Source organism: Rattus norvegicus, chromosome 1 (genome assembly GCF_021556685.1).
Source record: "Rattus norvegicus strain SHRSP/BbbUtx chromosome 1, alternate assembly SHRSP_T2T, whole genome shotgun sequence".
Classification (NCBI taxonomy): Eukaryota; Metazoa; Chordata; class Mammalia; order Rodentia; family Muridae; genus Rattus; species Rattus norvegicus.
In genome coordinates, this window is record NC_141534.1 from 102,196,406 (window position 1) to 102,223,074 (window position 26,669).

A 26,669-nucleotide genomic window follows, 5' to 3' on the forward strand; every position below is an offset into this window, starting at 1 on the left:
GAGAGCTTCTTTGAAGACCTCTTTCATTTTGTCACCTGCAATATCTCATTCAGACAAGTTAACCTTGTGCAAGCCTTGACGTCTGCTAACACATTTCCCAACAGTTCACTTTAACTTTCGAAGTCGACAGGCTCGAGGTAGATACTGGCAGTGCTGTTCTATTTTGTCCTGCTGCAGGTGAAGAGTGTTGAGCTCAGTCCCCACACTGATTACCAGCTCAAGGCCTTCGTGCAGATGAGAAGCCTGCATGATGCAATCTGCGCCATGAACAGCCTTCACAGGCACAAAATCGGCAGCAAGAAGATCCTGGTCTCTCTCTCCACAGGAGCTGCCAACAAGTCACTCGCTTTACTCCGGTAAAAACCAACACCCTAGTCACACACTTCAGGACATAACAACTTGACCTTCAGATGGTTTGAAAATAATAAAAATAGATTTTTTAAATCACATTTCCATTCCTCCTAGATTGCAATATGCAATGTATGGTTACTGTGAATTGATAGGGTTTGAAATCTGCCCCCCGGCTCCTGTTCCAGTCGTTAAGCAAAAGCCAAACACAGCTCGCACTTGGCGGGCCCTTGGGAGTGAAGTAGCAGGCTGCATACCCAGAACAGGTTCTAAGACTCGCAGACCTCTACAGTAAAGCACAGAGTCCTGAAAGGTATACAACAGTCCGGCCTCGGAATCCCAGTGCAGAGTCTTTCTGCTGGCCGAGTCAGGGAAAGCTCTTGCAACTCTGAATAGCAGGTCCTCATGCTGCTTTGAGGAGCGAGTGAAAGAAGATTCACTCTGAGCTTTGGAAGATCAGGGGTCTTCGCTGTGATTTGGACGTGGCTAGTATTTAAAGTCGTGGGTATTTTTTGTTTGTTGTTATTGTTTCTTAGAATAAAAGTAATCAGGTTTTTGCAGTGTTTGGGGAAAGAAGAGAAATGGAGCAAAACCGCTAATTCTGTGGTTCCTGGCTAATCACCTTTATGGGTTGGGCTTTTTGTTTGTCTTTGAGTCTTTTTAGTACCTTTTTTGTAAAGGGTCATGGAGATGACACTATGTCCAGTTGCACGTCTACTCACACGCAGAAATTCCCGTCCCATCCATCTAACACATAAGCCACACACGGCAAGAGATAATTCAAGCTATTCTACCTTCGCTTTGAGTTAAAAACCCAGTGTGTATGTCCCCTGTCCTTAGGGCAGCCCACGGTTTTCTGCTACACAGATGTGGGACATGGCGTTCCTGAGTCCCAGGGAATCCCAGGGAACGAATTGATCATTTTCCATGGCTTGTCCCAAAAATCCTCTTGGTTTTCCTTTTAACTTTTCTGAAAAGTAAACTGTAACATCTAGGAACTAGTAAGTTTACTTTGCTTGGCATTGTGTTAATTTCATGAATCTTTAAAAAATATACTTTGTAATATCTGGGAGTGGCCTGTTCTCTAACTCATGGATTTTGTCCCACAGTACAGAAACAATATCTATTCTTCAGGACGCTCCTGCCTGTTGTTTGAATCTCTTTAAATTCATAGACATCTATGAAAAGAAGTAAGTAAGTTCCACTTATTGTTCTGCTGATGCACGAGTGACCGGTAACTTCCGTGCAAAAAAGCTGCCATGCTCGCCCTTAAGGCGGGCGCTTCTCACTAGGGAATGAAAAGCAGATTGTGCTGTTTAGACTGGAAATTTGAATCTAACATTTTTTTAACAACTTTTTTTTTTTTTTAAGAAAATTTAGACTTAAGTTCCTGTTGTGGTTAGGGTGTTCTTGCTGAGAGGAGACACCGTGACAATGGCCGATCTTCTAAAGGAAAACATTAAATTAGGGCTGGCTTACAGTTTCAGAAGTTTAGTCTCTTGTCATCATGGTTGCATGCAGGCAGACATGATGCTAGAGAGAGGTAGCTGAGAGTTCTACATCTGAGTACCTGGGCCGCAGGAAGATAGACATTGGACATGGCTTGAGATTCTGAAACCTTGAAGTCTACCCTTAGTTGACACACCTCTTTCTGACAAGGCCACACCTATTCCAACAAGGACATATATAAGGGCCATTTTCATTTAAACCACTACATTCTACTCCCTGCCCACCCCATAGACTTGTAGCCATATTGTAATGCAAAATGCATTTACTCCAACCTCAAAAGTCCCCAGTCTTTCACAATCTCAATACTCCACTGTTCAAAGTCTCTGATACTCATGGCAATCTCTTTTAACTGTAATCTGGAAAATCAAGTTAAAAGGCAGGTCACATGCTTCTAACATACAGTGGCACAGACTATACCTTGCTATTCCAAAAGGGAGGAATAGGATATAATGAGGAAATACTGCACCAAGGCAAGACTGAAAACCAGCCAGGCAAACTCCAAACTCCCCTGACCCACGTCTGATGTCAAAACATTCTTCAGATCTCCAACTTCTTTCAGCTTTGTTGACTGCAGTACACTTCTTTCTCTTGGGCTGGTTCCACCCACTCTTAGCAGGTTTCCTCAGAAAGTATCTCATGGCTTTGGCATCTCCAATATTTTGGGGTCTCCATGCAATCCGGGTGTCAGCTTCATACAATGGCATTTTTATGCCTTCATGCAGAGACACTCCTCTGACATATGCTTGGCTTTTGTTGTGTTCCTTAGTCTTGGCAAGAACTTTCTTCTATCCTTGAGTCTAACTCAGAACCATGTGGCCAAAGCTGCCAAATTCTGCTGCTTCTTGGGCCTGGAATATGGTCCCCTTATTCAATTACATTTTCACCAGCTTTCAGTTTTCAATGATTTCTTTCTTCCTAAGCCTAGCTTCCGGGAACTCACTCTGTAGACCAAGCTAACCTCCAACTCAAAGATCAACCAGCCTCTGCCTTGAGTGCTGGGATTAAATGCCAGTCTGTAAGTTTTCTTTAGTTCCTTTTTACCTTTTAGTTTCTTTTCACAAAGTGGAAGTTTAACTGGGTGAGGGTCTTGCCCTGAGGTCACCAATCCCTTTATTCTGCTTAGCAACTTCTGTCTAGGTAGGGTTTCTATTACTGTGAAGAGATACCGTGACTATGGCGGCTCTTAAAAAAGAAAACATTTAATTGGAGCTTGTTTTGTTCATTGTTGTCATTGAGAGTTTTACATCCAGATTACAAGAAGACACACACACACACACACACACACACACACACAGAGAGAGAGAGAGAGAGAGAGAGAGAGAGAGAGAGAGAGAGAGAGTGTGTGTGTGTGTGTGTGTGTGTGTGTCTGGTTTGAGCATCTGAAACCTCAAAGCCTAGCCCCACTGATGTACTTACTCTCACAAGGCTACACCTCCTTCAACAGGGCCACACTTCTGAATAGTACCACTTGGTAAGAGCTTATGGGGACCGTTTTCTCTCAGATCACCATAGCTTCCAAAGCTAAGTCTTCCTTATTTTGTTTTGCATAGTAGTTTATTACTCTTCCAATGGCATTTGTGAGCTTGCTCTATACTCCTAACTGCTGAGCCATCTCTCAAAAATTTCTTCTCAACCTGTATGTAGTGACCTCTTTGGGGGTTGAATGACCCTTTCACAGGGGTAACATACCAGATATCCTGCATATCAGATATTTACATTGCAATTCATAACAGTAGCGAGATTACAGTTATGAAGTAGTAACAAAAATAATCTTACGGGTTGGGGTCACTACAACATGAGGAATGTATGTATTAAAGGGTCACAGCATTAAGGTTGAGAACCACTAAACTAGAGAGATGGCTCAGCAGTTAGGAGGAGCACTGGCTGCTCTTGCAGTAGACCCAGATTCAATTCCCAGCACCCACATGGTGGCTCACAGCTACTTATAACTATCTCCAGTGGATCTGATGCCCTTTTCTGACCTCCTAGGGTCTCAAGGTAGACATGTGGTGCACAGACATACATGTAAGCAAAACATGTATACACATTAAAAATAATTTTTAAAGACAGTCCTTCTTTTAAAGTACTGGTGCTGGGTAGGAAGCAAGATGGCAGGGTAAAACGTGGGACAGTTAAACAGGAAGCAGTTTGTTGAGTAGAAGGTTGTGTTCGGTCTTGGTTTTGGACATAAAAGTTCCAGGGCGTCCTTGGAGTCTTGATATAGAGAGTTGGAGTGCTATTTTGTAGGCTCCGTGTGAAAGATGTTGACTCTGAAAGTAAAAGCTGCTATTTGATGAAGAGGCATTGTTTATGATGGGCAGGGAATCAGGTAGAACCAGAAGAGGTGGAAGGGAGGGAGAACTGGACGGAAGGCCAAAGAATCTGGCAAGGTCCCAGAGGGTAAGGGTAAAGAAGGAAAGTATGTGGAAAGAGAACATGCCAGACACTGGGGAATGGTGGGGTGAGGTTTGAGGACTTAGAGCCTGGAAGGAGGAAGGGGCTAGAGCCTGAATAGATGTCAATCCTCAGAGGTTAGTTAGTTTCACTCTAAAGGAGTTTAGGACTAAGAATAAGAGAGCACAGGGAGAACGCATATCTCCCTATGTGGGGAGACTCTGGGGACTGGTGTTGGTAGAGAAAAAGCTTGATGGTTGTAGGACACTGGGAATAGAACCTGGAGAGGTAGGAAGGAATTACTAATACCCAGGCCTAGTCATACTCAGCCTTCACTTAGCAGATGGGATGCAAGTTATCACAATATTCAAAGTTGGCAAAATTGAGACTCAAGCTGGTTGTGTATCTTAACTAAGTTTATAAAAGGCTGAAGTAGAGGCAGCATGTGAATTCAAATCTCTCTGCATCCTGGGCCATTATGCTCCAGCTATAGCAGGTCCAGGTCAGGCTTGAGTCCAGGTACAGAGGACAGTGGTCCAAAGTTGAGGTCAGTGTGGTGCGAACAGGTTTCTAAGGGAGTACATTTCAGGGGGCAGTGGTTGGAGGTGACACATGTTGAGAGCATCTTGGACACTGGCATGGGAAGGAGCTATGAAATGGTAGTACTGTTGTAGCTGGCAGGGAGCCATGTGGCTTCAAGAGTGAGTGAGCGAACTCAGTCAATAGTTTCATTTTACTCTTGGAGAGATGGGAAAGCCATTCTGTGTTTTCTTAAGCTGGTCAGGTATTCCTACATAATCAAAGGAAAGCATTCTAAACCAAGATCTCTTTCCTGTTCTTAGGTATGGACACAAGTTAAATGTGTCTGATTTATACAAATTAACAGACACGATTGCAATCCGTCAACAGGGAAATGGGCGGCTTGTGTGTCTCTTACCCAGTAGCCAGGCCCACCAGAACCCACTGGGCTCTTCCCAGTCTCATGATGGCTCCTCTACAAACTGCAGCCTAGTTGTCTTTGAACAATTGGAGTATCACGAACCTGTCTGCAAGCAGCACTGCTCGAACAAGGACTTCAGGTACATCAAGGCCCTCCAAAAAGTCTGAGCAGGGAATGCTTTCCACGCCTGAGAAGTCCGCTCACCGTTTGCTGTCTTTCCTGCAGTGAACTTGTGTTTGACCCAGACTCTTACAAGGTTCCTTTTGTGGTTCTCTCTTTGAAAGTGTTCGCACCTCAAGTTCATAGTCTCCTGCAGACCCACGAGGGCACTGTGCCTTTGCTGAGGTGAGCCACATTAGCCACTGGGAGTAGAGTGCTCGTAGGGTCATTCCTGAAGTCTGCCTACTGATGGAAGCCAGGAGTAGAAGGAGGGCTCTGTCCTAGGGTTGAGCCTTTGAGAAATGGATCATGCACTTAGTATCTCAACAAGAACCTGGGTTTATGTTGGATTTCACAAACATCAAAGTGAGAACGGTTTCTTCATTGCAGGAGAGAGATGCTTCCAATTTGAAAGCTGCACAAGTGCCCCGAGAGTGCACCATTTCACCTGTGTTCAGGTGCCAAGGCTGGAAAGGAGTTCTATCGTTAGAGTATATTGAACCACTCTGGGCCACAGACAAAGGCCAACTTTGAGATTTGGTGGCCTTGACAACCCACAGTGCTTTATCTAATTCCCTACTGAACACTGCCCAGGGATGTCTACAGCTCTTAGAATGTGTACAGCAGCTACTTCTCACCAGATACACTGGTTAAAGCCTGCTGCAGCTGCCTGCACTGCCCTTTTCCTTATTCTCACATAACCGTTCATCCCTTCAGCTTTCCAGATTGCTATGCCGCGGAGTTTGGTGACCTAGAATTTACACAAGACAGCCACAAGGGTGTCCCCTTAGAGCACTTCATCACCTGCATTCCAGGAGTGAACATTGCCACTGCTCCGAATGGCGTCAAAGTAGTGAAGTGGATTCACAACAAGCCCCCATCTCCCAACACTGGTAGGTGGGCCAGTGTCAGAGGTTGAGCCCTAAGCTCCCACCTGTCTACAGGGAGGACAGGAGGAAGCTCTCTCTGGCTTTGATTTCAAGCAGTAGCACCATTTTCACCGAAGTGTCCCCTTTAATCTTAAAACTTCCCAGATGTGTTAAGGACTTGGTAGAACCTGACTTCTGAAGATGCCAAAATTGGGCCAGCAAGATGGCTCAGAGAGTAAAGGCACCCACCATGAAGTCTGAAAACCTGAGTTTGAATACCAGGATCAACAGCTCCCACATACATGAGTGTATACACACACACACACACACACACACACACACACACACACACACACACACACACACTCACTCTCTCTTCCTTTTCTTTGGCCCCAATGTGTCTTCCTTCTTAGGCTTGCACCTCTGTTTAAAGGTAGAAGGGTGACTGGAAGCCTGGCCTGTGTCAGCAGCTCCGGGGGAGCCCTGGACAGAAGCTCCTTCCTAAACCTGACTTCTCCTCTCTGTCTTAGGCTGCACAGGTCCACGGGAGGCTCCCAACCTCCCTCTTGTGCTGAGTCCACAAACTTCTTCCTTCTACTTCTCCATAAAGATTTTCATCTGATTTTTTTTTTTAGCTTTTTTTATCATCTTCATTATCATTATTACCAGAGATGGTATCTTACTTATGTAATCAAGGCTTGTCTTAAACTCATAATCCTGAAAGGCTGAAAGCCTCCCCTGCCCCAGTGCAGAGATTAAGGACATTTATCACTATGCTAGCACTACTTAGGATTTTTTTAAAAAAATAATTTATTTGTATTTTATGTTCATTGGTGTTTTGCCTCCATGAATGTCCGTGTGAGGGCGTCAGAAGCTCTGAAACTGGAGTTACAGACAGTTGTGAGCTGCCATGTGGGTACTGAGAAGTGAACCTGGGTCCTCTGGAAGAGCAGCCTGTGCTCTTTTTTTTTTTTTTTTCTTTTCTTTTTTTCGGAGCTGGGGACCGAACCCAGGGCTTTGCGCTTGCTAGGCAAGTGCTCTACCACTGAGCTAAATCCCCAACCCCGCAGCCTGTGCTCTTAACCACTGAGCCATCTCTGCAACACCTTTTTTTTTTTTTTTTTTTTTTTTTTTTTTTTTGATAGAGCTTTTTTTCAGGTGTTTAAAAACTTGATGGTGCAGACCTCTTTTTTTTAGCATTTAAGAGACAGGCAGGAATATTGCTGTGAATGTGTCTTCATAGGATGGTCCAGTCCTTCTAGGGCTGTAATGAGGTAGGTGGATCGATCTGGTTCCGCCTCCGTTTCCCATCCTGTTACCAGATTACTGTTTCCCATAGCTTTCTGGGTAAAATTTCAGCTCCACTATTGGATAATTCATGGGCCGCCTTCCTGGTGCCTATCTATATGGTGTCTGTGGGAGAAATATGATGAGTAAATTACAAATGGATTCTTGAAATATTGCCAGTGTAGTCTGGGGAGCCCTTGTTCACCTTCACATAACCCCAGAGTGCTCTGTGGTCTTCTATTTTTTTGACACCTTTTGAGAATTAAGGCAAATGGTTTGCCTGCCCGTAGTAAGAGGGTCTGGTCATGTGATTCTGTGGTGCCTGCCTGTAGAAGCTGAAACTTGAAACAGCTGCACAGGGATCCTGAGCTAAGTGTATGAAACAGTCCTTGAGCGAGGGAAATCGTGCCTAAGGCCTCAGGGTGCTTTTCTTTCCTAGACCCCTGGCTTCTTCGTTCTAAAAGCCCTGTGACAAATCCTCAGCTGATTCAGTTCAGCAGAGAAGTCATTGATTTACTAAAGAACCAACCATCCTGCATGCTACCGATCAGTAACTTCATCCCTTCGTACCATCACCATTTCGGAAAGCAGTGCCGGGTTTCAGACTATGGCTATTCCAAGCTGATTGAACTACTAGAAGCTGTGCCTCATGTGTTGCAGGTAAAGGATACAAGGGGTTACCTATTTAAAGAAAGGAGGGTTCTTCTGTGACTTCAGCTCTACAACTAAAGACTCAAACAAAATAGTTCTCATCTCTCAGAAAGTCTGATGCTAAACAGCCTGTAAGAGCTTGTTTCAAAATGCAAGAGCCTACTCAAGTTTTCAAGAGACTACAAATTTCCATCCTAAAAGAATTCCTTAGAGGCCCATGGGCATTTTCCTTCTAGTCTTTAGGGGCTGACATCTACTTTCCAGCAGCGTCCTCCCCCCCCCCTTTTCTCCATCTTTATTAAATTGGTTATTTCTTATTTACATTTCAATTGTTATTACCTTTCCCAATTTCCAAGCAAACATCCCCCTAACCCCCCTCCCCTTCTCTATGGGTGTTCCCCTCCCCATCCTCCCCCCATTACCGCCCTCCCCCCAACAATCACGTTCACTGGGGGTTCAGTCTTAGCAGGACCAAGGGCTTCCCCTTCCACTGGATACTAGGATATTCATTGCTACCCATGAGGTTGGAGCCCGGGGTCAGTCCATGTATAGTCTTCGGGTAGTGGCTTAGTCCCTGGAAGCTTCCAGCAGCGTTCTTTATGATGCTCATTAGTGTACAGGGCTGCTATGAGCATAACACACTTACAAAGTTGGTACCTACCAGGGTGTTAAGTGCTCTACCTTTCAGGAGTTGGACATTAGTCACTGTGCTACGGTCTATTGGATCCTATCTAGACTGTCTATGACTTCCCTGAATACAGTGTTTTAATAATTTCCTACTTGTTTAAAAAAGCCTGAAACTTCATCTGTCTTTTAGAGATGAAATTAGTTATCCAGACCGAACATGTGCTCTTCCTCTTTGTGCTCATGACCTTTTGAGGCACTTTGAAAACAAGCAAACAAATGATCTTGGTACCAGACAGGGTCATTGTTCTTTCTAACTGCACTTACTAAAATTGTGTCCATTTCACATTGCAGGCATTATATTTGAGGTAGATAGACCTGAGGTGATAAGAGCAAGAAAGACGGAGACAAGGTTGATGTATCTTTTGAGTTCTTTATAGTATAAGTAATTAGAAATTTCATTTTCAGATCCTTGGAATGGGCTCCAAGCGTCTGCTGACCCTCACTCACAGGGCCCAGGTGAAACGCTTCACTCAGGATTTACTAAAACTCCTCAAGTCCCAGGCCAGCAAGCAGGTCACTGTGAGAGATTTCTCACAGGCTTATCACTGGTGAGTTGATGGGAAGCTTTAAAAAAAAAAAAAAGCCGTTTTTTTGTAAAGCTTGTTACTGTGGCAATGATTGTACTTACTCATTCTTTGCCCATTTCCCATGTTAAAACATAGGTGTTTCTCAAAGGACTGGGATGTCACGGAATATGGTGTTTGTGACTTGATTGATATAATATCAGAGATCCCAGACACAACTATTTGCTTGTCCCAACAAGATGATAACATGGTCATTTGTATCCGAAAAAGAGGTATATAGAGGAGTGTTGTCTATCTTAGTGGTGCTATTGTTTGTACTTTTTTTTTTTTTTTATTCTTTTTTTCGGAGCTGGGGACTGAACCCAGGGCCTTGCGCTTGCTAGGCAAGTGCTCTACCACTGAGCTAAATCCCCAACCCCTTGTTTGTACTTTTAAGACCTGACTTCACAGTGTAGCCCAGGCTTGTAGTAACACTCTGACCTGTCTCCTAAGTGCTGGGATTGTGGCATGAGCTTAGTCATCGTTTACTTTTAAACGGAATAGTTGTTTTAATTGTGTGTGTGTGTGTGTGTGTGTGTGTGTGTGTGTGTGTGTGTGTGTTGGTGGTGGTGGGGTGCACTCTTCTCTCTCTTTCCGTGGCTCTTAATGGTTCCTTTGAAAGTGCAGCTTGTAACATTACCTGGTGCACAAAACCTGTGCTCTTTGGAAGAGGGGAAGTCATGTGCCCTGTAAGAAAGCACACTGGTTATGGGGTGTCTTTAACCCAGCACTTGGGAGGCAGAGGCAGGCTGATTTCTGTGAGTTCAAGGCCAGTCTAGTCTACAGAGTGAGTTCCAGGACAGCCAGGGATACACAGAGAAACCCTGTCTCGAAGAAAAAAAAGGCAGGCAGGCAGACAGGCAAAGAATCTACTCAAAGGAGAGAAGCCATAACCAGTATTTTGTTAAATGCTTCTCAACTCTGTGCATGTTTCTAGAGTCTATGAGAGCTGATTAGATTAGCTATTAGCTCTGAGTATTATTTCACTGTGCATATTTTGGAAGAAAACAAACACAGAGGAACGTGGCATTTGTCTTCCTACTTGTTATGGTTCAGCTAAGTCTGGGAGACACCTTATTCTGCCCATTCCCAGGGAGAGGGTCTCTGTGTCCCTAAGGTCACAAGCTTCCAGAGTTAAAACAGACAATAGTGTCCTTTTCCAATCAATTTAAAAATTAACAGATAGGAAGATCAATATTTAAGTACTTTTTTGTTTTGTTACAATTTTTATGCCTAATGACTCCTTTCTGCTGACAACCTTTGACTGGAGATCAAATGAATAAACAAAAAAATACGTGAGTGTTCAGAAATAACACTTACTGATTTCACAGAAATAACACTTATTGGTTGGGGTACCCAGGCTTCTGTGTCTATCTTCTTCACACAGGTGTAGTGGACAGGATTTACAGAAATTGTCTCTGTCTTGAAGGTGATGACAAGGGTGTCTTGCACCTTCCACAGTAGCACCTTTGTTTCCCAGGGTTGTGCCTTAGCCTGGATGAGGAGCACTGGCTCCAAGAAGCGAGTTCCAAGTTTATTGTGGGCTGTGTGACTGGGCAAGGCAAAGCTGATCTCTTGTGACTCGGATAGAGCCCCTGCAGGGTTGGTACTAAACAGAGCGGGTGGGTGCCTGATTTATAAGGTGCTTTGTTTTTTAAAGAACGAACTCAGGATGAAATAGAAAGGACAAAGCAGTTCTCCAAAGACGTTGTGGACTTGCTGCGTCACCAGCCCCATTTCCGGATGCCCTTTAACAAGTTCATTCCCTCTTACCACCACCACTTTGGCCGGCAGTGCAAACTCGCATATTATGGATTTACCAAGTTGCTTGAACTTTTGGAAGCCATACCTGAGATTTTACAAGTAAGTGAAGAGAGTCCAATCCTTTAACTGTTTTTCTGAGCAGTCTATAGGGAGATGTTAACTGTTTTTAGTTATGAATCAGAAATAGCCTCATCAGAAAAACTGTATTGTTGAACTAATTCGTAAATTTAGGTAAATGTGCAATTTGTTCTATAATCTCAGAATTCATGAGGTAGAGCCTGGGGAATTCTGTGATTGAAGCTAGCCTAGGTTAAACGGCAAGAATAATCAAAATTAATCTTCAGCTTGTGTGAGAGTAATTACCGAAAATAGGATGAGACGGTTTAAATACTAAACTGGATATTTTCTAGCAGCACTGTGCTTCCCAAACTGCCTTAGAGTGGAGTGGGAATGTTCATACTGAGCTCTTCCCCAAGCAGGGCTGGATTTCTATTAGTTTTATTAACATTATCTTCGACTCCAAAAATGTTAAAACCTTTTTGTTGTTATACAACATACATAACAGAGTTTACTGCCAGGAAAAAGAATGTCTTACATGTGTGTTTGAATTCTGAAGGAAGAGCTCTTTGATTTTGCCAAAGTGTGGCTTTATAACACATTCCTGTCTTAAGCGAGCAATGTGCAGTGTTCCACATCACCTAACTCTACATGCAATCGTGTGTTTAAACCTCTCTTTCTGCCCTCTGTGTTTCTAAGGTGTTGGAATGTGGAGAAGAGAAAATCCTGACTTTGACTGAAGGGGAGCGATTCAAAGCTCTAGCCGCCCAGTTTGTTAAGCTTTTGCGGTCCCAAAAGGGTAACTGCCTCATGATGACAGACCTGTTCACAGAATATGCGAAAACTTTTGGTTATACGTTTCGTCTCCAAGACTATGATGTCAGTTCAGTCTCAGCTTTGACACAGAAGCTCTGCCATGTCGTAAAGGTAAGCCAGTGTCCTTTTATGGATACGGCTGTGGCATGGTGTGTGGGAGGTGCTGTGTGTACTCTACAGCATTTCGGATGTGTGTACCCTGTGGGGCTTGCTGATACTTCATAGCCGGGCGTCATTGAAACCTTAATAGGTACTAGGAAGTGGCTTAGTTTTGGCACTTTAGATCTATAGTCTTCCTTTGTATCTTTCTGATCTGCATTTTATCCTAGGAACATAGACTCGGGTAGAATAACCTCTGCCATGCTGGCCTGAAGTGTAAGCCTTCCAGAGAGTTCTTTGTCTACAAGGTCCTGGGGAGGTTTTATCATGTATCTTCCATGCTTCCTGACTCATTTAGAAGTCATCTCGAGAACAAGCACAAGCTCAAAATTGGCCTTGTGGTTGGCAAAGCCCCTTTAAAGATTTACTTTTTTATTTTATGTATGTGAGTACACTGTAGCTGTCTTCAGACACACTAGAAGAGGGCATCAGGTCTCATTACAGATGGTTGTGAGCCACCATGTGGTTGCTGGGATTTGAACTCAGGACCTCTGGAAGATCAGTCAGTGCTCTAACCACTGAGCCATCTCTCCAGCCTGGCAAAGCCCCTTTAGAGGGCACCTTCCTCATCTCTGCCCTTCCATGCCAATCTGACCCTCCCACGTATAGGTAGGACAGCTGCATGGTTTCCAGAACATCTGCAGGTCTACAGCACAGGACTGGGGAAAAACTGCCAGGAGGAAAAACTGGAAAGGGAGAAGCAGGAAGTGGTGCATCATCAGTCAGAGGCACGGAAGGAATCTGACAGGTTAGAGGGGGAACCATTACAGGAGATAGGAAGGGAGTGACCAGGGGCATTCCATGAGACTTAGGTAGCTGGAGGGGACTGTCTTGCTGCTGAGAACAGCACTTAGAGGAGACCGAACAAGGAAGAGTCAAGGCAAAGCGGCAGCAGGATTTGCCGCAGCTTTTGGCTCGCTTGCTTGCGAGGGGAAGTGGGAGAGAGCCACAGCTAATCACGGGGGGATGGTGTCCAGGTACTGCAATTGGGTAGGTTTACAAGTTCCAAAGAACAATGACTTGAGCCGTGAGCAGACACAGGCAAGAAGCACTTGTGGAGTAGTCTGAGGAGGAGATGGGAGGTGAGCCATGAGGAGGGACTGCCTTAATCTTTCACAGGAACTGGGACTGTTGGATGGGATCTGATAAAAAGAAATCTGGCTCCAGGAACTAAATGGTCACCAGGAAAAGGATGCTGCGTTACCATCAAGTGGAAGGTTAATGTAGTAGAAAAAGTAGTAAATCCTGGTACTGGATTTCTTATCTCCCTTATACCATTTATGTTCCTGGATGAAACACCCAGCCTTTGGACTTTTCAATAGCCTTAGGCAGCCCAACAGCTGTGCAGCTGCCTCCCCTCCTTGTTGTTAGAATCTCCCTTCCTGTCAATAACCCCAGGTTATCACTCACTGTTCACCGTGTTCCACCTGGGCTGCTCTTAACTCCGGTTGGGCAGCCCTCAGCCCACGGCAGCTCACTTTCTCCCTCCTGCATGTTTTCCTTTTCCATGAGAGCTCTCCCTCTCCCTCCTCCTGGTCCTCTCTCTCCAAGCCCGTGAAACCCAAACCCCACTTGTGCCTCTTCTGCCCAGCTATTGGCATCTTTATTTACCAATCACCGTCAACCTGGGACCAGGTCACAGGGCTACTGCAGACTCTTTACAACAGTCAGTAAAAGACAAGACCTCAGCGAGGGAAGGTGACTGTTAAAAGAGGAGAGGGATCAGAACTTAGGCTAGGAGAGCCCAGAGAAAGTGTGACACTGTGGAGTCAGGGACGTGGAAGACACTGTGCGCTTGGGAAGCTGGTGCTCACCACAAATGAATGGTAGGGAGGAGTGTGTCATCTGGCTGTAGGTCCAGAAGCTGATGGCTGGGTTCATGGTGGCAGCTGGCCAGATGACTACAGTGGAAGGGACGTAAGGGGCAGAAGAACTTAAATTATTGACAGGAGTGCCAGTGAACTAGTGTCCCCTTAGTGCTAAGATGGGCAGAAAAGTGAGTAACAGAGGGCTGGCCTATAATCCCAGGGCCTAAGGAGGCTGAAGCAGGAAAACTTGAAATTTAAGGCCAGCCTGAGCAACTGAACAAGACCCTATCTCCAACTTTAAAAAAATAAAAATAGAAAGACTAGGGTTAAGCTCAATAGTAGAGAGTTCGCCCAGCTTGCAAAGCCCAGCTTTCAGTCCTCAGTACTGGGTGTGGGGAGAAGCAGAAGTTCATGAGGAAAGGAGTTGTGTGACACCTGGAAGAAGATGGGGAGACAGTAGCTCTTGTCTAGGGGGTGCAGGAACAGATCCATCCTCTCCTCTCTTTATGTAATCAAAAGGCAGCAAGGAGTGTCACCAGGTGTCCTAAGGAGTCCTGGCCGAGCCCTCATTGCTATGCGAGAAATGGGAAGTCTGAGTTGCCTCTTGGGGTTCTCAGTCTCATGGACAAAAACAAGAATAGATTCAAAATAGAAGCTGGAGGTCACTTAGAGTTTTAAAGAAAAAGTCCCCAGACTGGCGGACTGTACATCTTCCAGTGCCTTGAAGAGCACTGATTGGAGAAAGGGGATGACGGAGGAGTTGGGGGCCGGCCATGCCATTTGGGAAGCTGGCACAGAGGTAAGCCACTTGGTGGGGAGGGAAGTTTTACAGAAAATGTAAGGAAGCACAAAGTACGAGGGAGCACATGCTTAGGCTCGGGCCTATCTGGAAGAAAAGACAGAAGAAAAAGGAATAGTTAGGATTTTCCAAATCAGGACTCCGAAGGATGGGCAGACGCAACTGAGCCTCATTGTTGGCTTATGGGTTGGGGTTGGAAATTCTGGAAAGGAAAAGTACATTGTTTTATGATAAACCCACCTATCACTTAGCTAGGTCTTCATCCTGCCCAGCGGAATTAACTGTTTTCAAAGAATAGTTATTTATTTATTTATTTATTTATTTATTACTTTTTAATGTATATGGGTGTTTTTCTTGCATGTATTTCTGTGCACCACATGTATGCAGTACCCATGGTGTTGCAGTTTGTTGCAGTTTCCTCTCCAACCGGAATCGGCCCGTACAAAGAAAACGCAACTCAATTAATATGAAAACAATCTAGCGTCTAGATTGGGCAGATCCACCCTACACTGTCCTATTCCTAGCTCCCAAATCCCTCATCCCTTGCACCTTTTATTTGCCAGGTCTCCAGCTTCTCCTTCTCCCACGACGACTCTCTCCTCGATTCTTTCCTTTCTCCTCCCCTGACCCCTCCCCCTCCTGACTCCTCCCCCTAATGACTCCTCCCCCTCATGACTCCTCCCCCTCATGACTCCTCCCCTCTGGCTCCCGACACCTCCCTCTGCCCAAATCTCGAGCTCTTGCCTTTATTTTACAAATTCAGAGAGAACTCCAAGGCAAACCACAACACATGGAAGCCAGAAGAGAGGGCATTGGGTCCTTTGGGACTGGAGTTACAAATGATTGTGATCTGCCATGCTGGGAATTGAACCCTGATCCTCTGGAGAGTAGCCAGTGCTCCTAACCAACGAACCATCTCTCCAGCCCTTTTCTTAACAATAAGGGAGAAATTAAGGGCAGTGGATTACATTCCTTAACAAAGAGTGAGAAGGGATGATTAGTGAATCGCTTCTGTCTTCCATTCCATGTCTACCCCAGACACCCTATGATGTGTGAGAATGTGCACTTTAGAAGTGGGTAAAGGACTCTTAGGTCAAAATGGCGGGCCGACCTGCAGTTGCAGCATCAAGCAAGTGGCTGGATGGTTTCCGGAAGTGGTATTATAATGCAGCGGGCTTCAATAAACTGGGGTTAATGCGAGATGACACAATGCATGAAACTGAAGATGTAAAAGAAGCCATAAGAAGGCTGCCTGAGAACCTTTATAATGACAGAATGTTTCGAATTAAGAGAGCCCTAGACCTGTCTATGAGGCATCAGATCTTGCCTAAGGATCAGTGGACAAAATATGAGGAGGACAAATTCTACCTTGAACCCTATCTGAAAGAGGTTATTCGGGAAAGAAAGGAGAGAGAAGAGTGGGCGAAGAAGTGATCCTGTAGTTAAGATCTGTGGGTGCGCCTGGTCTCACCCTATTTTATGACATTGTTTCAACCTGAATCACAACTTAAGAATCATTTGCTCTACACATGCCTCACTTTAAATAAATGCCTATTATAACCGTTAAAAAAAAAAAAAAAAGAAGTGGGTAAAGACAGAGCCTGGAATGTGTCTCTCTGGAGAAGTGTCTGTAGTGTAATCAATTAGAAGTTGAGGGATTGAAAGGCCATGGTATATATAACAGGTTCAGGTCTCCCCAGTATCCACAGGCCAAGACGTTAGTGGTGCAGGTGGGGGAATTTCAGGTAGACAGGAAGGTGGTAAGCCAGGACTAGGGAGGGATGTGGATCAGTTGGTTGAATGCTTGCTCAGCATACACTAAGCCTTCGGCTCAATTCCCTGTGCTGCACAAATCAGATGTGGTGGTGCACATCTGTGGTTCTGGCACATGGGAGGTAGAAACAAGGAGGATCTTGAGTTCAGGGTTATTCTTGGCTACCTAGACAAAATGCAACTTTCCCTGTGTCCACTAGCTTAGCCACGACACACCAGCTGGCCTGCTGTCCCTCTGCCTTCGGGGAAAGCAGCAAGGAAGGGAGAACACAGAAGTAGAGAGAACCATGGCAGTGTCTTCCAAATTTCTTTAAGATGAGTAGGTGGAGTCTGGGCTTATGGGCTGTAGGGAGGGTGAAAACAATTTCTGCTCTAGTGTCTTTCCACGTGTTGGTCTGCTATCAACAAGAAACGCACTGCTGCGTGTGCGTGAGTTCCTCTATTGGTCTCCTTAGCCTGAATGAGACGATCTGAATTGGATTTGAATTCTCCTTTCTGTAGGTCGCTGATACGGAGTCTGGCAAACAAATCCAACTGGTCAACCGGAAGTCTTTGCGGCCTCTCACTGTTCAGTTGCTGTTGTTGTTGATGTCTTGGGAAGGAGATGCTTATCTTCCCGTAGATGAGCTCAAGAGACATTATGAAGCCACTCACAGTACTCCTCTCAACCCCTGTGACTATGGATTCATGGCTTTGACTGAGCTACTGAAGAGTCTGCCTTCTTTAGTAGAGGTATGTGTGTGAGTCCATATCAGAAGCTTCTCAGCCCCGAGTTCGGTTAGGTCTACCTTAGTGTGTGCAGAGCTGGAGCGGCACCAGAGCTCTTACAAATGGCTGGCTGTTTTTCTTCCTCTTTTGCTTTTATCTTTTTGAATTAAAATACGATCTCTCTCCCATTTCCTCTCCTTAACCCCTCCCATGTGCTCTCTCTCAAATTCATAATCTCCTTTTTTTCTTTTTTAAAAAAATGTATTATTTACTGTTAGATTATTTTATGTGTATAAGTGTCTTGTTTGCATTCATATACATGCATCAAATGTGTGCCTAGTGCCCTCAGAACTGAGAAGGAAAGAAGGCTTTAGAGCTCAGGGAACTGGAGCTACGTTACAAATGGTGGTTCATCACTTAGGTGCTGGGAATTGAACCCAGGTTCTTTTCAAGAGCAGCAAGTGTTAACTGCTGAGCTATCTCTCTCCATTCCCCTTTTCCTTTAAGTGCTGGTGTGTGTTTGTGTGCGTGTGCCTGCGAACGCGCACACAGTAGCAAGTGCGTGGAAATCAGTTTCCAGGAGTGGCTGTCTTTGTACACTTGCTGAGGCATTTGAAGCTGTATATACATAGCACACATGCACACACAATATTAAAAGATAAAAAATTTTAGGTGTCAATTAACCCTGAAAAAGGAGATAACTGCAGATTTTTAAAGATTATTGCTTTTCCCTCCCATCTCTATTAAATTGGATATTTCTTATTTACATTTCAAATGCTATTCCCTTTCCTGGTTTCCATGCCAACATCCCCCAACCCCTCCCCCTCCAATTCTATATGGGTGTTCCCCTCCCCATCCTCCCCCCCATTACCACCCTCCCCCCAACAATCACGTTCACTGGGGGTTCAGTCTTAGCAGGACCCAGGGCTTCCCCTTCCACTGGTGCTCTTACTAGGATATTCATTGCTACCTATGAGGTCAGAGTCCAGGGTCAGTCCATGTATAGTCTTTAGGTAGTGGCTTAGTCCCTGGAAGCTCTGGTTGCTTGGCATTGTTGTACATATGGGGTCTTGAGCCCCTTCAAGCTCTTCCAGTTCTTTCTCTGATTCCTTCAACGGGGGTCCTATTCTCAGTTCAGTGGTTTGCTGCTGGCATTCGCCTCTATGTTTGCTGTATTCTGACTGTGTCTCTCAGGAGAGATCTACATCCGGCTCCTATCGGCCTGCGCTTCTTTGCTTCATCCATCTTATCTAGTTTGGTGGCTGTATATGTGTGGGCCACACGTGGGGCCGGCTCTGAATGGGCGATCCTTCAGTTTAAATCTTATGTGTATAAGTGTTTGTTTGCACACTGTACGTATAGCTGGTGCCCATAGAGGCTGGAAGAAGGTTTTGTGTGCTCTGGAACTGGAGATTCAGGTGGTTGTGAACTGCCATGTGGGTGCTGGGAACCAAACCCAGGGCCTCTGCGAGCGGAATATTACTCCTGCCTGTTGAACCTGCAGCCCCAACTTCAGCTTTAGAAAACCAAACAAAACGTTTTAGGGCATAAAAAGAAATGTGGTAGAAGGTATAGTTTACTTTTTTTTTTTTTAAATCGCTCTTGTTTATTGTGCTGGGAATCAAACCCGCATGACTATGTGGTAGGTCAAGAATTAAAGGAAACCAAGTCCTTCTTGCTTTCTAAATGATGTTCTAAGTAGGCATTATGCTGAGCTTTACCCCAGCCCCAAGACACTTTAAAAACTGTGAATCACATTCTACCAAATGTGAGTTCTGAGAATCAAGATAAAGAGCTTGTCATGGCCTGGTGACACTAGCGATGCCCCTCCTTCTGGTAATGTCAGCATATCCGCTGCCTAAACAGAGCTGGTTAAGTTTTGGCAGTTCAACCCTTGGTATGGAACTATGTAAGACAGCTATACAAAGCAAATATTTGTTTGATCATAAATGATAAGAAAACTTGTTTTTAAATGACTGGTATGCGTGCCTTACCATTTACAAAATGGTATTTTGTTTTGTATATCGAGATGGATGTGCTTGTTTTCGTGTAAAGGAATCTCGGCTGGACATCGAGACTCTAGGATGTAAAGCATCTTCAATGTTTTTCAGAGTTGAATAACTGATATGAGCAGAAGAGCACAGCTATTAACAGCATACCTCAGATGCAATCCTAGCTAGGGCTTCTGGGCAGCCCTTGTTGGAGTGGCGTGGGTGGCACTGAGTGTGCAATGCAGGGTGCAGGGCTGCTGCAAACACCTCGGATTCATGACCAATCCTGCTCTCGAAGTACTTTTTTAATTGTTGGGATTCAGAAACATCATTTTAAAGATTTATTTATTTATGCGTGTGAGTGTTCTTTCTGCATGTGCGTCTGCATGACAGAAGAAGGCATCAGATCCCTTATAGATAGTTATAAGCTACCATGTGGTTGCTAGGAATTGAACTCAGGACCTGTGGAAGAGTGGCTAGTGCTTGTAACTACTGAGCCATTTCTTCAGCCCTCAGAAACATTTTTATAGTGCCAGTTTTTTTGCGGTCCTCATGTGCAGTTTCAAAAGCTGAGTACCAAAATATACAGTGTGTGTGTGTGTGTGTGTGTGTCTGTGTGTGTGTCTGTGTGTGTGTCTGTGTGTGTCTCTGTGTGTGTGTGTGTGTGTGTGTGTGTGTGTGTTTGCTGCCTCACACATATGCTCTGGGAGATGAAGTCTAGTACCCACAGCCGCTGTGTGTGTGTCTCTCTGGTTTGCCTCACCTTTCCTGTCTGCTTGTATTGGGATTACAGATTCCCTACTTTTCTTCCCTGCTCTTCCAGTTTCTTTAAGCTTCAACAGCATTACACCTGCAGAGAAATCAAAATTTCCCTAGGCTTGTTAAGCCTTGCCGTGAGGGTCTCCTGGGAGACCTTTTTTTTTTTCTTAAAAGATTTATTTATTTATTATATATAGGTACACTGTAGCTGTCTTCAGACAACACCAGAAGAGGACATCAGATCCCATTACAGGTGGTTGTAAATCACCATGTGGTTGCTGGGATTTGAACTCAGGACCTCTGAAAGAACAGCCATTCTCCAGCCCCTGGGGGACTCTTCTGGGAGCCCCTTTTAAAGTTCTTTTAGAAGCCAAGGTGATTTGGGGCCTTCTGAGTATTCTTGGCAGGAGGCCTCACTCCAGAGCAGATAGGGCCAGTCTCTCAGGAAGTGTCTAATCTTCCTCTTTCTTCTGGGCCAGGTTTTTACTAATGATAAGGCAGAAGAGTGTGTGACGCTCACAAGCCTATTCTTGTTTGCAAAGAATGTGAGGTCCTTGCTTCATACCTATCACTACCAGCAGATTTTACTTCATGAATTTGCCATGGCTTATACCAAATATATCGGAGAAACGCTGCAGCCCAAAACTTATGGCTACAGCAGTGTGGAGGAGCTACTGGGAGCCATTCCACAGGTAGGTGTTTTCCTCAGCTTCTGGGAAAGTGTCTTCCTGAAGAGCCATTGCTGATTCCTGATCAGAGATGTAAGGTGTTACCTGAGTGCTGCCAGATAAGATGGGTGAGTTTAGTGTTTCTCAGTAACTTTTATCAACCTTTATTCCTGTGTGCCAAGTGAGTGAGTTTCAGGCCTTCCTTTTAGAAATGTGCTCAGTGGTCACCTAACCAGGCAGGACCCCTAAGCCCATGTCCTGAGTGGGATGTGGCTAGAGCAGCAGAGCTGTGACCCCTGAGCCCAGTTGATATAGAGAATGGCCCAGGCAAGGCCCACGTCCTGAGCATATAGCAGCCCTGGAGGGGCAGCATCACAGATGTCTGTGAGTCACTGTAGAGCAGGGAGGCGTAGGTTTTCATGGTAGATAATGTGGCACGCGCGATGAAGAACAGCCAGCAGCAGTGAGAGGCAAGGAAATCGCTCTGGGAGATTGCTGTGAAAGAATAAAAGTGAAAAGTGCAAGTGTGCAAGGGCCCAGAGTGGGAGTTGTTCCGAGGCCTTGCTCCTCCAGCATGGGCTTCCCTGTACTGTGGAGAAGGCAGAGGAGCCCAGCTTTACCTTTGGAAAGCATCACTGCTGTCCACAGAAGAACCGAGGGAGAGCAGAGTAGGGGAAGAAGCTAATGCAGGATCCTGACTGCTGCCCAGGCTCCATGACGTATTGGTAAAGGAGTTGAGCTGGGGTAAAACAAATTCTAAAACCCAAAATACTTTAAAACCTTCTAAGGCAACCTGACACCACACTGGGCAGACAGCCCACACCTGACCTCCTGCGATGGATTGCAGTGAAAACACTTTTTCACTATTAATAAAAGGAAAAACTCATTTAAAGCGCCTTCAAGCTATGTCATATGTTTTTCAGTTATAGTTGAATTTCTAGTCTAAGTGCTCCCAGATCCGGAAGGTACCTCACTAGATATAGTCAGATATTCCCAGATCCAAAATCCTCTTGAGTCCAAGCATTTGGGACAGAAGGTGCTCAGCCTCCGATGAAGGAGTGGAAGAATTCCTGGAATCTGAGGGCAGGCGTTAGGTGGAGAGCCCTAGGAGACAAGGCCGACTTCCACCCTGACTTGGCTGAATAGGAGGAGCGTTGCTTTAGAAGCTAAGAGAAAGCATAGGAAACCTGAGGACATTTATTGAGTTCTCACTCTGGTATGTGAGAGGCAGGCGCAAGAGGCCCCACTTTCTTGAATGTTAGGGTTCTTTCCTCTCCTTTTCCACTGCTTAACCAGAGTACGTCTTGTGTGCAGGTGGTGTGGATAAAAGGACACGGTCATAAGAGAATTGTAGTGTTAAAAAACGACATGAAAAGTAAGTAAGCTCCCATCCCCTCCCCTGACTCCCTTGTGGTTCTCTCACTGACCTTTCTCTCTGATGGGCACTCTTGCCTTCTAGATCAGCTAAGTTCATTTGACCTTTTCCCTGTCAATCATGAACACCAGCCTGCAGTTAGCAGGCAGATCCTGGAGGTGCCAGAATCCCATCTAGCCTCAGAACTCCATCTTGGAACAGGTACTAGGTGCTAGAGGAAAAGCAAGGACATAGACAGAGCCTTAAAGGTCAGGAGGTGCTTGGGGTGGGACATGTGGGGGAAACAGAACAGTGGGCAATTTCATCACAGTTAAATAGATATTAAATATTTTAGATGTATTTTATTTTTATGTGTATGAGTATTTTGCCTGCATGTATGTGTGCACTTGGTGCTTAGGAGATGGCAAGAGGTCATTGGGTCCCCTGGAATGGGAGTTAATGGATGGCTGTGAGCTACTATGTGGGTGCTGGGAACCAAGTTCAAGTCTTCTACAAGAGCAACGAATGTTCTTAACTGTATGAGCCATCTCTCTAGACCTAAATATTCATTTCCCCCCCAGTGCAGTTTGATGTATTGTTTGCCAGGGGTCTTGTGATAATGGCGTTATTGTTTGGTTGGTTTTTGGTGTGTGTGTGTGTGTGTGTGTGTGTGTGTGTGTGTGTGTGAGAGAGAGAGAGAGAGAGAGAGAGAGAGAGAGAGAGAGAGAGAGCGCTTGATGAGGCCGAGGAAAGCCCTCAGGAGCAGACCTTTGTGCCTGTTTGAACATAGCTGCCTGCCTTCTCTCTGCAGGACTCAGCCAGATGGAGCAGGAGCTTCTGCACTTGGCCAACAGCTCCCCTGTTGACCTCCTCTGTACTCCTGTTCCTTCATGCCTGCCATCCCCTCAGCTAAGACCAGATCCTGTCATCCTGCAGCCCACTGATCTCATTCAGTTTGAGGAACACCCTCAGGAGCCTTTGGGTAGGTTGCACCCCGTATGCTTGGGCACTTGTCTGCAGGTTTGCAGATGACCCATGATGCCAGTGTAGGAGGTGTCTGATGAACATAGGGAATGCAATACTGTTTCAGGCATAAAAGTACCTGTGCCGATTATTCAGCCCTTCCCTTCCTTGCTGGGTTTGCTGCTAATAGGATTTATAAATCTGGCGCTGGGCTGTGGAAGAGCCCTTGAGTAATTAAGTCCTGTCCCAAGTCCTCTGGAACTTTTGGCCTTCCTACCATGTCTGAGGTTCAGCTGCTCCTTAGGTAATACTTGTTACTTGCTACATGACATTTACTTAGGTCCCAGTGGATTCTGGAGCTTTAGGAAGCTGGTTTGAGCAAGGTACTTTTGGTTTGAGGTCCTGGAGTCCTGTGACCTAAAAACCAAGAAAGTGACCTCTTTGGTTGTTTTCGTTTTAGGTCAGGGTCTTACTATATAGCTTTGGCTGGACTGAAATTTGCCTTGTAGATCAGGCTAGCCTCTAACTCACGGAGATCCATATGTTTCTGCCTCCTGAATGCTAGAATGAAATGCTGATTTCTTAACATACAAACTTAATGTTAGCCTGAGGTGAAGTCCATTCAATTTCTTACCCTGTGCTGGGGCTGATGGACCATACTACTAGTGGGGCCACCACCTCTGCTCCACAGGTTAGGTGACTAAGGCCTTTTGATGGTTAGTCTGTCGTTCTGCCTTTGAGGAGTCCCAGATGCTCTGAGGGAAGCCTCCACTTTCCTCTTCTGTCGCTTGACTCTTTTCTGCCTGTACTTTGGTCTCCGCTGTTGGCGCACTTCCACTGTCTACAGTCTTTGTAAGGCAGTGTTTGACACAACTGGCCCCAGACAGAGCCAGGAGAGTTTGACGTTGCTTATGACATGGAAAGAGCCCGTAAGACCACAGGCTCACCGTGTACTCTGTAGAGCTGGAGAGCTGCCTCTTCACGGGGTGCTCACCTTTATGCACCTGTACACAAGAATTCTTCCAAATGCTTGTGACAGAGGAGAACAAGAACCTGAGGAACACAGGTCCCCGCCCATCTGAGGAGAAGCTGGGGCTGTGTCCTCCCTCTGTCACTATCACTTTGGCATCAGGGGTTTCTTGTATACACAGAAGGCATCTGAGACACAGTGTGTGTCTTTCTCGAACACACGTGAGTTACGTGTGGTCTAAACTCTGAGGAAAACCAGCTGACCTTCTATCGTGGTTCCAAGTGACTCTTCCCTTGTCTTTGGCGTCAACACCATGTGGCCTCTGTAAAAAGAATGGGCAGGTATTCACTAGCAAGCACTAAAGTCCTCCTCCCTGTTGCCTCAGAACATTCACAGATTTCTGAGTCTTGGTCACAAGACCAAGGAATGAAGGAGCAGAATCTGAGGAAGAAAAACTGGCCTTTATAGGTAGCCAACAAGACATGTCTAAAAATTTGCAATTTAAAGAAAAGTGGTGGATCATTTATAAATCTTTCATTTTTGTGACATATAACATTCACCATGTAGCCGATACCTAAACTGTGACATAAGTGTGACATTTGGTGCTTTGGTTGTTTGGTTTGGGGGTTTCGTTTCTCAGTATAACAGCCCCAGCGGCTGTCCTGGAACTGGCTCTGTTGACCATGCTGGCCTTAAACTCACAGAGATCTGACGGCTTCTGCCTCCGCCTCCACCCACTAGGTGCTGTTTGTTGGGGTTCTGTTTGTTTGTTTGTTTGTTTGCTTGTTTATGAGACATTGACTTGTAGCCAAGGCTGGCCTGTCGCTATGGTAATCTTGCCTCAGCTTCCTGAGAGCTGGATTTACAAGCCACCTACCACACCTGGCCCTGGTGGGGTTTTATAAGCTTGTTTTTGTTTTTTAAATACAGATGAAGTGAAAACCAGTACTTCTTATGAGGCCTAGAACTAAATAAACCTATTTATTTTTCTGTCTTTCTAGGAGTTTTATTTTTAAACCAAGAAGAAAAAACAGAAATTCCAATACCAGTAAGGAAGGGGAACCTGTCCTGTGACTCCTCATCCAATAGCCCAGCATCTGTTTCTGCTCCTCCCAAACCCTCCTCAGAAGCCCCTGGGCCACTGATCAGCAAGGATGCAGTGGAAAGCCCAGCAAAAAAGAAGCCCACAATTAGAGTCAAATTGGCAGCCAGTTTTTCATTTGCACCTATGACCAAGCTCTAACTCCTATTTTGAAGACAGAATTAAATTAGGATGGGGTGGGGGTTGGGGATTTAGCTCAGTGGTAGAGCACTTGCCTAGGAAGCGCAAGGCCCTGGGTTCGGTCCCCAGCTCCAAAAAAAAGAACAACAACAACAACAAAAAAATTAGGATGGGGTGGGGGAACTGTCTACACGCAAAAAATAGATGTAAAAACCCCATCTTATGTCTTGACCCCAGAAGCCACTTTTATTAATGGTCCATAGGGAAATGTTTGTTCCCAACTTTCAGATGAACGTTTTCTTCCTTTTCTTCCGGTTATTTGAAATAACCCCATTAAGGAATCTGTAATATATTTACCAGATTTTTCTAGACTATTGTGAATGGTGGTGGTTGGGAAGAAAGAGAGATCACCCAGCAGGAAGTGGCTTGAGTCCCATTGAGCAGCCTCAATTATTCATTTAAGCAAATGGACTTGAGGTTGTTCAAGAAGCCAAACATGTCCGTAAGCCTGTGGGTCACACACTGGGGCATGAGTGAGTGGCAAGAGAGCCATTTTCAGGTTGGCAGGAAAGTTCCTGGCTTCTAGGGGACTTGTTGATGTGCCTTGTTTTTTATGTAACTATGTCTGTGGTTAACCAATGTGGCCTCATCCCATTTTTTTTTAAACATTTCCATTTGGGGATCTCATTTAATAAAGAGCTTTCTAGAAAGTTATTTCATGCTTCCCTTCTCTGTCTGTCCCAGTTTGATAAGGATAAGGTTTAAGGAAAGGAGATGACCTTTGATGTCATCCATTTAAAGTCAGCATTTGAATGACATATTGTATATTGAGAGGTAATGGTTAGAGTCTGATTTTTTTTAAGCTATGCATTAAATGCATAAATGTAAGTCAGCTGAGTGGTGAAGTGCTTCAGGGTCCTGGTGTCCAATACTGTTTCCACTAAGAAGAGGCCAGAGTTTTTTTATCTGTAATTCGAAGGCCAAGGTTGATCAGCCTATCCTTGTTCTTGTGATTTAAAAATTGGCTGTAAATCTGGGAAGCCCTCCATGTGAAGATGCGTGTGCCCATGTTAGTTCATCCTGACGTCTTAACAGAGTCTAGCTTTACTGTTACTGCTCACTGTTGGAAGCACGTTGGGTTTTTGTTTTCTTATTGTGGTGTCTGATGTTGGCATTGGGGAAAAGCTAGCCTTTGTGGGCACTGCCTTGTGGAATGGCCTTCTCTTCTCAGTGGCCTCTCACCCCTGTTGGAGAGACCTGACATTTATAACGGATTGTATCTGTTGGGCAAAAAAGGCAAATACAGTCAGAGCAGAAAGACCCTGTTGGCACACAATCTTCCACTAGTCAGATGACTTCTTTGGTGGGGAATGTTTATTTTTTTTTTTTCTGGAAGGCCAGAAAATGGATTCTGATTTCATAGCCAGCATTTTGATAAAATGTCACAAAAT

General features: G+C 45.1%; 1 protein-coding gene and 1 pseudogene across 1 annotated transcript in view; both read left to right on the forward strand.

Annotated features, from left to right (window-relative positions):
- The window catches only part of LOC134485113 (meiosis regulator and mRNA stability factor 1-like), a 43,836-nt gene extending 17,401 nt beyond the window's left edge, over positions 1 to 26,435 (forward strand). Inside the window, 16 exon segments of the mRNA XM_087607131.1 lie at positions 178 to 356; positions 1,458 to 1,538; positions 5,094 to 5,330; positions 5,417 to 5,536; positions 6,068 to 6,243; positions 7,946 to 8,166; positions 9,250 to 9,392; positions 9,507 to 9,640; positions 11,068 to 11,270; positions 11,928 to 12,155; positions 17,085 to 17,315; positions 20,521 to 20,733; positions 22,024 to 22,084; positions 22,169 to 22,285; positions 22,875 to 23,045; positions 24,998 to 26,435. Of these exon segments, the coding sequence (XP_087463257.1) occupies positions 178 to 356; positions 1,458 to 1,538; positions 5,094 to 5,330; positions 5,417 to 5,536; positions 6,068 to 6,243; positions 7,946 to 8,166; positions 9,250 to 9,392; positions 9,507 to 9,640; positions 11,068 to 11,270; positions 11,928 to 12,155; positions 17,085 to 17,315; positions 20,521 to 20,733; positions 22,024 to 22,084; positions 22,169 to 22,285; positions 22,875 to 23,045; positions 24,998 to 25,239 (2,757 nt within the window). The 3' untranslated portion in view covers positions 25,240 to 26,435.
- Positions 15,895 to 16,375, forward strand: Uqcrb-ps1 (ubiquinol-cytochrome c reductase binding protein, pseudogene 1; annotated as a pseudogene).
- Positions 26,436 to 26,669: the final 234 nt, after the last annotated feature.